General features: G+C 51.8%; 1 protein-coding gene across 1 annotated transcript; it reads right to left on the minus strand.

Moving 5' to 3' along the window:
- Positions 1-332: 332 nt before the first annotated feature.
- CST7 (cystatin F) lies at positions 333-13,858 on the minus strand. Its single transcript, XM_019633427.1, has 4 exons — positions 13,618-13,858; positions 4,045-4,217; positions 1,552-1,668; positions 333-1,366 (listed from the first exon to the last, which is right to left on the minus strand). The coding sequence occupies exons 1-4, from the start codon at positions 13,685-13,687 to the stop codon at positions 1,289-1,291; spliced, it is 438 nt and encodes a 145-aa protein (XP_019488972.1). The 5' UTR covers positions 13,688-13,858; the 3' UTR covers positions 333-1,288.
- Between the last annotated feature and the right edge of the window lie 730 nt (positions 13,859-14,588).

The following is a 14,588-nucleotide window of genomic DNA, read 5'->3' on the forward strand; positions in this document are numbered from 1 at the left end:
GGGCATGCTCTTTTTCCTGGTTGGTTTGTGCTGCAGGTGCTCTTTCTCCTGGGTGGTTCTGTGGGGGGGATATTCCTCCTGGGTGTGTCTCCGGGTGGTTCTCCTGCTGGGTGGGGTATGTATGTATGTATGTGTGTGTGTGTGTGTGTGTGTGTGTGTGTGTTCCTTCTACTGGTTGGGGCTATATGTGGGGTACTCCCTCTCCTGGGTAGGTCTATGTGGGGGGTGCTGCCTCTCCTGGGTGGGGCTGTGTGTGGGGTCTTCTCCTGGTTAGGGCTGTGGGGGGGGGGTGCTGCTCCTCCTGGGTTGATTTGTGTGTAGTGGTGCTCTCTCTCCTGGGTGGGGCTGTGGGAGGGTTGCTCCTTCCCCTGGGAGGGGTTGTGTGTGGGGTGCTCCCTTTCCTTATGGGTCTGTATAGGGGTGCTACCTGTCCTGGACGGGGCCATGAGTGTGTTCCCTCTCCTGGGTGGGGCTGTGGGGTGTGGTCCCAGCACTCCATCCCACCTCACCTTTCTAAGCACAGCTGTGCAGATGCTGAGCCTCAAAGGCAGTAGAGAGACTTGGGTGGGCAACCCACAATCAGCAGAAAGCACAGCTGGAGGGTGTGCGTCTTCTGTGGGGTGTTACCTCCCTTGCCAATTCATGATGTGGACACAGGCTGGCCTGTTTCTGGTTGCTTTGGTCTCCAGTATGTTGGAACCAGGAGCCAATGGCTGGAAAAGCATCGGAGTGCTTTATGGAGGTAGCTTAGACTGGTCAGACCACTCAGTGAAGGGGACCCCTCACAATGCTCGCCTCACCTTCCTGATGCCCTATAGCAGGTAAAGCAACACCCATTACTTCGAGATGGTCAATTCTTTATTTATATTTATTCAGAGCTTTATTCATCCACAAAAAGTAAAGATGCTCAATAGTAGACTGAGTCTCCCTGCTCAGTGCTCTAACTATTCAGACAAAAGGATGGATCTCTGGGCTTTTATTGGGGACCTGGGACCATGGGATAATCAGGTGGGAATCACTAGGTAACTGGGTGGGAGGGGCTCCCGGGCTCCCTCAGGGGTCGAGAACCCAAAACATTCCCATTGGAGGATTCAGTTCCATATGTTCAGACCCTGAATCCAGTTGCACAGTATCAGTAAAATTAAGTTTAGAAGAGAATTCAGTGTATTTAATCTAGTAGCTTTCATCCCAGCTACTCTGTAATGAACCCATGGGCACTTCCATTCTGCTCGCTGGGAGATACTATTTCAGAAGCGACAGCAGCTGTAGTATTGCTGAGAGGCCAAAGTCAGTGACAATGGAGAACGGGCACCTCGAACCTCTGGAGCCAGGGGATAACCCAGACTTCAGCGTAGCAACTGAGAGTCTGAAACAAAAAAGGAAGGGCACCTTGAGAATTATGCTGCCTGTTACAAAGGCCACCTGCCCCACTGAGGCCACCCTCCCAAAGCTCTGCAGAGTTCCCAGTGCTGCTGTCTGTGGGATATGCCTGTGTGTGCACGCATGTGCATGCGTGCGTTTTCCTTAGAAAGTGAGACCCCTTTGTTTTACCCGCTTTAAGGTGTGGTTCGTTTGGAAGTCACAGTTGTCCAGACTGGGGTGATTGTTTTTCTTGCAAGTAGTTCTGCCAATTTCCACATCAAGCATGTATTTCAGGCCTTTCACTATCTAAAGAGAACAGAAGGCACGGCTTGGGTTACTTTGTTCAGGTCAGAAAGGATGGCAGCTCTTCTGTCAGCAGAAGGTGGCATGAAGACAGGTGGTAAAGATGCCCTGACGGGATTGGTCCATGCCCCTTGGAGTGGTGGAAAGAGAATGTGGAACTTACCAGAACCACTGTGGGAAGGAAGCCTGCGGCTGGACCCCAGACCCATCCTTTATTCACTCATCTTCTCATTCCTGCTCAGGGACCTAGCTCTAGGTCCTGGGGGGCTCTGTGTCCTGTCAGGATATCTCCTTCCTGCCTAGGACTTGCCATCAGGAGGGCAGCACACGAGGGTTGCCCTGGGGCTGCCCTGGTCCTGACCCCATCCTTGACCCCATGCCCTCACCACCCACTGGCTCCTGCCCTGTGTGGCCTTTACATGCAGTGAGCACAAGCAGGACGTCTGCTGACTCCCCTCACCATTCCTGGCAATGGTGTGGGTTTTTTTGTTATTGTTTTGTTTTGTTTTGTATTTCAGTTTCAGAATAGCCCTTCTCTACTTGGACATGGCAGCAACCTGGTTCATTTTCCTCATTTGTGGTCTCAGAGGACTCGGAAAAAAAGTCCTCAATTTGCAGTCATAGCCCCACCAAATATCAAGTGGAAAAAAGTCCCCAACTTCATCAAGGTATAATCCCCACCCTCAAAGGCCCCTGGGCACTGGGCACAGGGCATCGCACACTTGCAGCTTTCCTGCAGGAAGCCACAGCCTCACATGGTCCCTGGGGCTGTATCCTTGGAGTGACGACACTTGGCACTTTTCATGGTAAACCTCATAAAGCCTAAACCCAAAACAGACTTCCTTCTACAAGACACTTTTCTAATCATAAAAATATACTACTTTTGGGCCCGCTGAGTGGCTCAGTTGGTAAAGAGCTTGCTCAAGAGTGTGAGCTCTGGGCAACAGGGTCACCAGTTCGATTCCCACATGGGCCAGTGAGCTGCGCCCAAGCTGAGCTGCCACTGAGCTGCCAACAGGTGGCAGGATGGCTCAGCTGGTGAGAGCTCGTGCTCCTAACAACAAGGTTGCCTGTTCGAGATGGTGGGCTATGCCTGCCTGCAACTAAAGATTGAACTCGGCACCTTGAGCTGAGCTGCCGCCTGGGTGGCTCAGGGGATAGAGCATGTGCTCTCAACAACAAGGCTGCTGGTGCGACTCCCACATGGGATTGTAGCTGTGCCCACCCACAACTATTTGAACATAGCACCTTGAGCTGAGCAGCATGACTGGACTTGGAGCTGAGCTTGCTGCGCCCTCCACAACTAAGACTGAAGGACAACAACTTGGCTGTTTCCCTTCCCCAATTCCCTAACACTGTTCCCCTCCCCCAATTCTCCAATAAAAAATATTTAAAAAATATATATACACTACTTTTGAAAGGTTTGCAGTTGCCAAAAAGAATAAAAAAGATTGTAAAAATCACCTATAATCCTGTGACCCAAAGATAATCAACCACTGAGTGTATAAAAACTGTCTGTGTCTTTCCTCCTTCCCTCACCACTACTCATTCATAGGAGTGTGTGGATTTTGTCCAAAGCCAGATTCCCACATCCATGAACTTGCTTTTCAGTGGCTGTACGGTATCCTCAGTTTTAGCAAAGGCAGTGACTGCCAGGCAACTACCTCCTGATTGTGCCTCATCTCTGTTCTGCATCCCTTATCCCAGGCTGACCTTTTGTTCACAGATGAGCAAGGCCTAGCTCTGCCCTGCAGGGTCCCCTCTAGGAGAGAGAACACTGAACCATCAGTGTGACAACTTCATAGGGTGTGACATGAGGGCAAAGTTGGAGGAGGTGGGGTTGGTGTGTGGGGAAGGAGGTACATGTTGGGCAAAGCTCTGATGTGAAAGGATAAAGCTCAGGTAGAGAATGTCAAGAAGTTCCTTGGGGCTGCGTTGTGCTGAGGGGGCGAGGCAGGGGTGGGGTCCTGGGGGGGCAACTCTGGCAGGCAGTGCAGTAGGCCCGTCTGAGAGGGCAGCACCTGCATCAGTTTGGTTCCTGTGGCCTACCTTCTAGTTGCTCCCCACTGGCAGCCTTCAGCGTGCCCACCTCTGGTCCCCATTCTGCCCTTGCACTTTTTGGCGCTACTCCTGGTGTCTCTGCCCAGGAGAAGCTGGTTTCAGTAAGATATGGCTCCAGGACTTTTTGCTCAACTCTGGTGACACTGATTTGGGCTGCTTGAGGGCTATCTGTGGCTGCTGCTGTCAGCCACATGACTTGGTCTGTGTTCTAGATGGTCAGGGCCCTAGATGGGGGACCCCTGGTAGAATAGAAGCCTCTGCAGCCTGGACTCTTAGCAGTGTCTCTGAGACGCTGGCTGCCAGAAACCAAACTCTTACCTGGACCAGGGCTCTGCTGATGTGGGACTCTTTGAACAAGAAGATGTCATTCGTGCAGTTGTTGAACCTTTCAACACTGTGTCTGGCCGCTTTGAGGACTCCTGGGTCATTGGTCTTGATTGTTTTGGGAAATCCTGGCTTTGCAGATGAGTTCAAGATCTGGGAACAAAAATCTGAAAGAGCAAAACAGAACCAGACAAGAATATTGCTGTTAGTGGAGCCCTCGGTCCAAGGTGTCACACCTCACACCTTGGTACTCACTTCTCTCTGTTCCCAGTGTGGCCCCCAACATGTCCATCTCCTCATCCATCTGCCCGTCCCTCACCTGTCTACCCTCCCCAGCCTGTCTAGCCCTCACCCCACAGTGCATTTCTTGTGTATCCCCATTGTTGTCCCTTACAGAAGGCTGAGGACCAGGTGAGATGGGTGATACAATGATGGATAAGATATAATCCCTATCCCCTGTCTCTGCCCATTCAGCCTCCTTCAGAACCCAGGGTTATTTCCCTGGGTTATTATGTGTGTTAAAGAAAACCCGAACACACCTGAAGGTGGTGAAGCCTCTGGACAGGATGCAGCCTCGGGGTGTTAGGAGAAGTTGCTCCAGCTGGATTTCAAGGCCGCCATATGGCCCCAACCCCTCAGCTTGTCCCCAACAAGTGGACCACGGGGAAGTGCCCAAAGGCCAGTCCTGCCTTCTCAATTGTAAGGAGGCTGCTGCTGTCCTCTGCCTCAGGGACTTTTGTTCGAACTTACCCAGCTTCCAGGCCCCGCTGCCAGGGGCCCCTACTCCCCAAGCAGCACTATAGCATCTGGTACCCATCATGCGGTGCCTCCTTCTGCACTGTTTTGGGTACAAGTCTGAGGACAGGGCCAGGCCCGGAAGGCTTTATTTCACACAGCTCCTCTATGAAGCTGGCGCATGGTAGCGGGACGGAGGGATTTCTTTTTATCATTCCATGCTCTTTCTGTCCCAAGGAGGCCCATATTTGGATAAAAAATGGGGGAAGCAACATGAGGGGCTTCTACCCAACCATCATGTCCCCCCCTTGCCCCATGCCTGACAGCTAGACAGAATCAGGGACCCTGATACCCCTGCTCTGCTCTCCACATTCTCTGCTCCCAGATCCTACAGTAGCAGAGCTCAGATGGACCCAAGACCTCTCTCTGAAGAAGAACCTGACTTTTTACTCCTTCATCCAGCTCCCCAAGAGGTGAGCCCTCATCATCCTGCAGTTGCAGGGGATACGGAAGCTTATGTTTTCTGGAACTCACATTCCATCAATAAACAGGCAAGAAAAATATCAGAGTGGTGGGCGAGGAAAGGCAGGAGCTGTGCAGGGGCCCGTCTGCGAGGGTGCAGAGTCTGAGAGCCCGCTGACGGCCACGAGGCAGAGGGATCCCAGGGGTCAGGACCACAAGGCCAAAGCCAGGAGGGCATGGGACAGGTGCTGAAAGGCAAGGTGGGCCAGGTGTGGGTGTGTACTAATTCAGGTTAAGAACTTTAGATTTTACTATAAAGAAAATAGAAATGTCAAAACCCCACAGGCTCCTTAGAGCAATCAGTGAACGGTGGCCTTCTCTGGTTGGTAGCTCATGGATGAATTTGTTTGTCAATGTTACTACCATGATCATGGACTACATGTATATCAAAATAACATAAAGTTAAAAGTTTGGGGGGAGAATCTAAATAAACTGAGGGGAGGAAGGATGGGGAAGAGGGTTTTTAGGTCTCTGAACTGTTTTTCTTTGCTAAGACTTTCCCCCGGATTTTCCTGAAATGTTAGCATGCCAGACATGATCCCGCAAGGCTGGCACCGGCCCAGTCAGCAACTTTATTTTGTTAATGAAATGGTGTGTTCAGCTCCTCAGTGGGATGGCTGGTATTAGTTGCTCTGTAGCTGAACGTAGCCATGCTGCCATTTGGGCTGGCGCTGAGAGTGACGTTGCAACCTTGCCGAGGGAGGTAGGTTTAGGTGCCCAAGTAGCAGGAAGTGGAGACTTGGGGTGTGTAGGCAGCAGCAGTGCTAATCAGCCAGGCTTCCGGCTTAGAGATTCCTGCTGCATTATCTTAGAGAAGATAATGGTGGTATGGGAAATGGGCTTTCAGGGAAGTCAAAGTGGTTCCCTGGGTCGTGAAGAAATCAAAACTTAGGCAGGAAAACAGCAGCACAGATTCAACAGAACTTAGGAGTTTTAATAGAAGCATTCCTCCTAAGGCTGAACTGGGATGTCCCACTGGGGACCAGGAGTTCCCCATGCATGGGGACTGACAGAAGGGTGCTGACAGACGTACCTTTTACCTTGTACTAGAGGTAGGATGAGAAAGGGCCAATGGGATGATGAGGCTGAAAACTGGAAATCTGAACTGCTCAAGGATTTGCACCCAGCGGGATGGGGACCTGTGTGGCTGGGTGCTTACTATGGCCTGGTGGTAAGGGTGTGCCCAAGAGCCCAGGGAACAGAGCCCTTGTTGGGGGAGGAAGGGAAAAGGCTTTATAGCTGGGTGCAGGGTCTCTGAAACAGACCATGCCTATGGTCCCAGGCTGGGGTCAGCCAAGCATGTTGGGACACTTCCCAGGAGACTGGACTGGGTTACACTGGTCACAGCAGAGGGTGGGAAGAGGGGGACAGAAACTCAGCTTAGTGAGGAGGTCTTGCCAGTGTGTCAGTGATCTAATTAGCTTGAAGCAAAGGGTCTCAGAGGAGGCCATTTCTGCTGCCAAGTGAGGTCTGCACGAAGCCCTCCCTGGAACCTGGATGCGTAATGAGATGGTGTGTACATGAGACTCTCGCTGAATGGGAGAACTAGGATGGTGGGATGTCTGGCTGGCTGGTCTCGTGTAGCCTGCCTGCAGGTTCTCCTTGCCCCTGTGGGAGGTACAGTGGAAGGAAGCTTGGAGTGGGCAGAGAAGGCGTGGATCCACGTAAGTTCTATGACCCTGGGGGGCATCCTGCCATCTGGGGAGGACCCACACTGTTTAACCAAGCGGGATCCTGTCTGTCCAATGCAACTGCCCTAGCTGGTTCCCTGGGCCAAAGGCAAAACATCAAGACTAAGCACATGATTCCTCTGCAGGGCTCCTTATGCTTTAGCAGCCTAAAGGACCTGGCCCTTCCCAACAGAAGATTATGGCCAACTGCTGGTCCAAGTTTTTCCCCTGTAAACGTCCTCTGAGATTCTCCTTTGTAATAATCCAGGTCTCAAATGACATCTCACAAAAGGTGGGCTGAAGCCTTCAGTTGAGGTGTCTGAAGATGGAAGCAACAAAAACTGCTTCTGTCCCCTGAGTGCCAGGCGCTGGGTTGATCGGGCTGCCTCAGGCCCTGGAAGCTTCACTTCCCTGGCTTCCCACATGGCTCTGATTCAGGTGGTGCTTGGAGGTCTCCTGGCAGCTGTGCACACTAATGCTGACACTGGGGAGAGGGCGGCTCCAGGGATACCTGTACTTACTGACCATAGGAAGATAGGTGTGGATTTCAGTTTTAACAAAAAAACTGTTTTGGAAAACAGCTTAGTTTCTGCTCATCACTGTAGTCTACACAGCAGAGAAAGAAAGAAGCCCCTTTATGGACAGGATCGAGTCTCCAGTTATTACAAGATCCCCTATCCCCCACTGTGGATTAATACATTTGTTGCTTTGTAAAAATTACATTTATTGTCTTTTCTGATTATAAGCTTATCTATTTTTGGTAGAAAATTTGAAAAACATAGAATAGTTTAACAAAATATTAGACATCTCTAAAGTAACCACTGTTAACTGTTTTTAAATAAAATGGATTATATTTAATTTTGCTTGAATTTAGCAGAATTAAAACAATGAGGTGAAACCAGGTGTGTCTGAACCTCAGATGAATGTGATGTTAGTTCCTAAGTGATTTTGGTCAAGTTACAAAAATGTTATGAAAAATACTGAAGTTGGTTTATTTTTATTTAACTATGTATTTCCTAAACCATAGGATTCAAGTCAACACAGAGGTCCAAACAATACTTTTTAATTTTAAAAAAAGTTGAAAAGTCAAACCTATTTTTAAGACAGTTAAGAGACATTAACAGGGAAGGGCTGATCATGAAGAAAAACATCCCAAAGAGGTGACACCCTTTCAGGGAAGAAAACACAAAACCAAGTGGGTGCTGAGCATATGGTGAGGTTCCTGGACTGCCAACCTGACAGCCAGCACCTCCTTACCATCCTCTGAAAGGAGACCTGGGGTTTGTGCTGGGAGCTGAAGTCTGGGGGAGCAGGAGACGCCTGCTCTTCCATCCCTTCTTCTCACACCTCTGCAGGGGCAGTGCTTGCATCTCCATTCTATAGGTGAGGAAACTGAGGCCTCAGAGGCGCTCAGGGCAGGTTTATACCCAGGTTTGACTAGTTCTAAAGACCATGTTCTTTTTTTTCTCATTCAAGAAGTATTTTTTGGCAGCAATACCAGGATGACTTTGAGACTGGGGCGTCCACAGCACAGGAAGGGAGGAGGCAAGCAGACCTGGGCTGCGCAGATTCCAGGAGAGTGACTGTAACCTGCGCATAAAGACAGCACTGAGTGAAGGAAGCCGGGGGTGGGGGTGGGGGGGGGGGACCAGTGAGAAAGTGGCGGAAATGACGTAGGTGAGGAGGAGAGAGAGCTGAGCGTGGAGGCAGAACCCACAGCACGTAGCAGGAGGCGGATGTGGGGCCAAGAAAGTGTGACTCAGACTGGTGGCACCATGATGACCTGGGTGACGTGCACTGAAAGGACAATCAGGAGGAGCACATTGGTGAGAAGAAACAAAGACTTCTTCTGCAAAGGACCAATGCGGGGTGGACACAGGCCATGCACACTTGCAAAGAAATGAAGTTCTTCCAAATGAGAGGTGACCCCGTCTTGCTCCTTCACCCCCCTCACTCCGGCCCCATCCCCCCACCACCTCCCAGGACAGCACAGAGAATACATCAAGGCCCAGGGCCTGACCCTTGGGACTTGAGCCTCACACAGCCCTATCCAGTCAGGTGGGAAGTGAGGGTGATGCACCCAGAAAGAAGAGATGTGGGGATTCGCTCCCCACGCTGGCTCTGCCAGACCAGCTCTGGAGGACTCTCCACAAAGGACCCCCTTACTGCTCATAGGAAAGAAAGCGCTCTTTGGTTGGTCTTGAAGATGACTCAGGTGGCAGGAGATTGAGGTGCAGGGAGGTACCACTGAGGGAGAAGCACGGCCCACCCCAGCAGGGTTCCTTCCTTGAAGGGGCAAGGGGCCAGCGAGGGAAAATCAAGATGACCTCAGGGCTGGGCTAGGTGCTGAGCAGGGGATGATGTGCTCAGGACAGAACTCACAGTTGTAAGAATAACAGGGGACAAGCACAGTTTGCAGATGCAAAATGCTAAAGGACTTGGAGAAGAGTTCCAGCCCTTAGGGCATCAGGATGCTGCCAGATTTTTGCCTGAGGGTGTGGACTGCTGCCTGGGCAAGTGCAGACAACAGGCCCTGGAGAGATGGCACTGACCCAACATATGGGTAGGAATCAGCAACAGGGGTGTCGGGGCACAGCCCCTCCACTCCTGCCCCTGAACAGATCAGGCTTGCTTCAGGAACCGGGACAACTAGGGGCTGTGCTGGCCTGCAACAGTGAATCCCTGGGCCAGCAATCTTCCATGTATCAAAGACGTCTAAGGGTCTCTTCTCTCCCTGGTGATCAAAATGGGAAGCAAAGCTTCAAGGAAACATTCTGATGTTTCTCAGTTAAAAATGTAATTTTTCTATACAAATTACAAATGATTCCTACTCCAACATCCTGTTCCTGTTCCTGTTGCATCTCCATACCCCCTTCTTCAGAACAGTGACACTGACACTGAATTTGCTTTCAGCATGCCAGGCTCTGCAAGACACCCCTGTGGGCACTGCCCTGTCCTCTCTGAGCAGAGGACTTCATCTATAGGCCTGCTAGTGTGTGTTGACTCCTAGGGAAAACAGCTAAATTTCAATCAAATCTGCAGATGAACAGGCAACACCATAGCCTGGGGGCACTGTAAATAACCTGAGTATTAGTTGCAGCAATAGTTAACTGTTTCTAGGTAAATTACAGAGGCTATACTCTGCCCTCAAATTAGCATAAACATACATGCAAATGTCCCATATGATGCATCGGACAAAGACTTCCTGACAAAGAGCAGTTAGTAAAATAATCCAATTGCAAAAGTTTTTGATAAACATCCCTTAATTTACTTTTCTGGAAAACGAAGACACACTGGATGCATGTCCAGTAGGGAGGAACCAGAGCCTGGGACACTGGCCACGTGTCCATGTCCTGAGGCCTTATGGAGGACCAGACCCTTTGGAGAGAGCTCCTGTCCCCTTGAGCCTGCCCCCGACCCACCCTATGTGCCGTCCTGCATGTGGAGGGAAAGAGGGTGCTCAGGGAGGTTGGGGTTCCCCATCATCTTTTTCTTTCAAGAGTATTCTAAGTGTGGCCTGGGAGGTGGAGGAAACCCCAGTGTGTGAAACCATCCCTGAGAAGAGAATCCCAGGGTCCCCAAGAGCCTAAAACTGGCAGTCCATGCTGGTGACCTCCCTATATCACCTGGGAGTGCTTTCCTCCAGGTGGCTGCTTGGGCTCCCTTTACCAGTGTCATGGAGCCCTTGTTGTGGGCAGGGTGCTGGGACCTTTGGGGAGGTGGCCCCCTGCTCCTGGAGCTCACAGTCTGGAAGGCTGGGCCTTAGGACTGGGGTGGTGGATGGTGACTCTCAGGCTCAGGGGTGCTGGTGTTCACTTTCTGCCTACCTGGAGATGTCATTCTGAGCCCTGTGCCCCTCTGATCCTCTCATGTGACACCAAAATTCAGTGAGTCTGGGTGGTTGCCATTAATTCCACTCACCGCCCCCGCCACTCCAGCTATGTTCTGGGGGCTCTGAGTAATAAATAGGCCCATCTTTTGGAGGGCCCATGTGTTCCTCTGGCATAAACAGGATGCTAGTTAGTCCTGGCCTTAACCCATTGGGATAGTCCCAGAGTTTGAATCCCAGCTCTGCCTCTCACTGGCTGTGTCGTTTTGGGCAAGCTACTTAACCTCTCTGAGCCTCTATGTCCTCATCAGTAAAATGGGAGTGATAATGGCATTGACCTCACAGAGTAGTGAGAATATACGAGAGCTAAGAATATATGAGCTGTAACAGATAAAGCTCTTATCAATACATTGCATGCAATAGTGTAATTATTATCAAGTATTACATCAAATATTCAATATGGCTACAGTGGGAATCTCTGAGGGCAAATTGGTGTCCTCCAGTGGAAAAAAAAAGTCTCAAGATCAGAGAGAGGGTCAATAGCTCCCATGGACCCATACACAGCCAGGGACCCTCCCCAAGTTCAGGGGCCATGTAGACCCTCCCTCGCTGCAGGTGGTCTCCAGGTGTGACAGGTGGTCCCAGCCCTTACTACTGATAACTGAGGACTGATGTCAACTTGCAGGTAGGTAGAAGGAGTGATGGCTGCTGGATCCCAGACCCCTGCTCAGGTGGCCTCAAAATGAGAAGATGGGCCACTGCCACTTGGGGGTGGGGGGTGGGGAGTATGTGAGTGTGACATGTTGGCTAAGTGGAGCTTCCCAGAAGAGCTAACAGGTTGAGAAAGGCCTTTTCATTTTCAACTGAAGACAAAAGGGCTGAGGAAACCAATGAAGCAATTCCCTAAGTTCTGCAGAGCTCAGCAGGGGAAACTACAGGGGCTCTGCATTTAGGTCAGTGTAATTTAGCTCCTGGATGTGGCAAGAAGTCAGATGCTAAGATGGCTCACCCTCCGAGTCCCTGTCACCTCCCCTCCTCCCCTCCCCCCCATCCAGAAGGCTCTGGAATCTGTTTTCAAGAGGTGAGGGAGAGGTTGCGGGAGCTATAGGATAGAGGGTGGGTAGAACCAGGTCTGGGGCTGAGTTGCAGGCTCTGCTCCACCACCGGAGGGTCCTCCAAGCCCCTCATTCTGATGCCCTCACTGGGGCCGTCATCTGTCAAATTAAAGAAGCATCACCAGAAAGGATGGAAGCTGGAGCAGGATGGGGTGGGGTGGTGCAGCATGGGGGCTGCCAACACTGCACATACTCAGGAGCAGGTGGAGGGCTGGCAGCTGCCAGCACCTCAGGCCCAGTGACAGTGCCTTCTGAGGCCACTGCAGTCAAGCCTCACCAGGGCTCAAGGGGGATGGGTTATTTGCCCATTTCATGGGTCAAGAGACTGACACTTAGGGAAGCTCTAGGTCCCACAGCTAGTAGGTTCAAGGAGTCTCTGTGCCCCAAGGCCCTCAGTGCATGCGTATGGACTCTGGACCCTCTATCCGTGGCAGAGAGCAGATCTGACAGGATTGCCCAGGCCAGACGAGAAGGACTTTGACAGGGGGAGGCCTTCTCTACCTCCCTATGGGGCAGGCACAGCTGTGGATGGGGCAGTAAATTGGAGAGGGCTCTGTCCAGTATGAAACACAAGCAGAGGGGCAGCAATCCTGTCAGTGAAAAGGCCCTAATAGTCAGCTTGGGATCCCCCACGAAGTGCTGATTCTGCTGTCCCTGTTTTGTTAGGGGAGGAAGCTGAGGAAAGCAGAAAGAATTTAGGAAATAATTGCCAGTAGTATGAATGATTAAATCTCAGTACAATTGACAAGGCAGGCACCACTTCTGCCTGCAAGTGGACATCAGTCCTCGGTTACCAGTAGAAGGGCTGGGAGCACGGGTCACACCCAGACCACCTGCAGCAAGGGAGGGTCCACATTGCTCCTGAATCTTGGGGAGGGGTCCTGGGAGCTGCTGCAAGCTGTGCCTGGGCCTGTGAGGGCTATTCACTCTCTGCATCTTGAGATTATTTTTCCAGTGGAGGACACCAGGTCGTTTCAGCCCCTCCAACACCAGCTTGTCTCCTTGTTGGTTAAAGGAGGTGGGGTGGGGGCCCTCCAGGTTTCCACAGCATTCAAGGCCTATGATTCTGGCGCTGGGAGGGCACCTCCAACTCCACCTGTGTGTGTGTGTGTGTGTGTGTGTGTGTGTGGGAAGGGGTGGGGGTGGGGGTGGGCAGGCGCCCACTGGCTGTTTGACTTGGGCATGTCATCTACCCTAGTTGTGCCTCAGTGCAAAGGCCACATCTCCCTTTCTCCCCTTCCTCCCAGCGCTGGCCTGGCAGGAAGGATGACGGTGTCCAATCATCAGGATCCCTCGAGCCAACAGGTGGGAAGGACGAAGCCATTAGATAGAAACCACCTGACCACCACGTGCATCCCTGTGATCGGTCCCCGCAGAGGGGCGGTAGAGGGGCCGTGGGGAGTCAGTCTCCCTCTGGCAGAAGATCCTGAGGTCACTGCGCCAGATCCCAGGAGCGGCAAGGAACAGAAGTCACTTCCTTCGTCCTCAGGGGGCCATCAGACTCCCATCCCTGAACCGGGTGAAGGCAGCTGCAGCCAGCACTGGGGTGCCTGCTGTCTCCTAGGGCCCGCGCAGCCAGGCACCCGCCTCCGGGTCCTGGTGTGAGGGGAGGAGCTCAGGGCATACCCGGCCTCAGTTGGGCAATCTCGGGACCACACCCTGGAACGGTAGAGCGGAGGAGAGACCCTTCTCTTACCTGCGGAAGGGCTCTCCATGATGCTCAAGACCAGGCCGTAGAAGGCGAGCAGCACCCTGGCGGGCCGCATAGCTGCGCGGAAGGCAGTGCTTGCTGTGGGCCCCCGGGTCGGTGCTGGGGAACGGGGGGCCAGGGTGGGGGCTGCCTGCCTTGCGGCTGGGCAGGGGTGGTGGTTTCTTGCTGAATCATTTTGTCCAGAAGCTCTTCACCGCCACATCTTTCGGCTACAAAGTCAACCACTTCCTTTATTACAGTTTCCAAAGTGCAATTCTTTGCAAGGAGAGGAGAAAGAGAAATGAGACCTATGAACAAAACCGCTGCTATCTTCTACTCTCGAAACACATATGGAAGATACAGTACATTTTAAAAAATAGCAGGGATTTTCAGAAGCAAAATCACTTGGATTTCTTTCTCCAAATCATACTTCTCAGGCCCAAGATGCCAGACTGGTTCTGAGGGTCCCCTTGTAGGGGACTGCCTGCCTGCTATTTGTTGCGAGTGGGCGTCTCCCTTCACCCCCACCCTAGGAAGTAGGCAGGACACAGGATACTGACTGCAGTTTCAGAGAATGACCATGGTCAGGGCACATGCTGCCTCTGGTGATTTCTGCACCTGAAATGGGGAGGTGAACTGCGTTTGCTGATTGATGGATCACACGACCCATCTCTGGCTCAAAGCTGGTGAAGGAGAAGAAAGAAAAGCATGTGGCCCAGAGGTTCTAGCGCCCCGGCAGAGCGCCTGTTTACATGCCAGCCCTGAGGTTAGGAGTGAGACTCTGGCGCCAAATAGCCTGAGTTTGTTCGAATCCAGCTCTGTTAACTCTTGGGTGGCCTTAGGTGTGGGACAGACACTTATGCTTGATTCCCCCTTGATAGGGTTGTGGTGAGGATTTGGGGACTTCCTCAATGTAAATGCTCAGGGCCTGGATAGAGCAAGCTGTATGGGCAGTTCCTGCATTCCTCCAGACTTCT

This window comes from Hipposideros armiger, unplaced genomic scaffold (genome assembly GCF_001890085.2).
Source record: "Hipposideros armiger isolate ML-2016 unplaced genomic scaffold, ASM189008v1 scaffold_1311, whole genome shotgun sequence".
Lineage (NCBI taxonomy): Eukaryota > Metazoa > Chordata > Mammalia > Chiroptera > Hipposideridae > Hipposideros > Hipposideros armiger.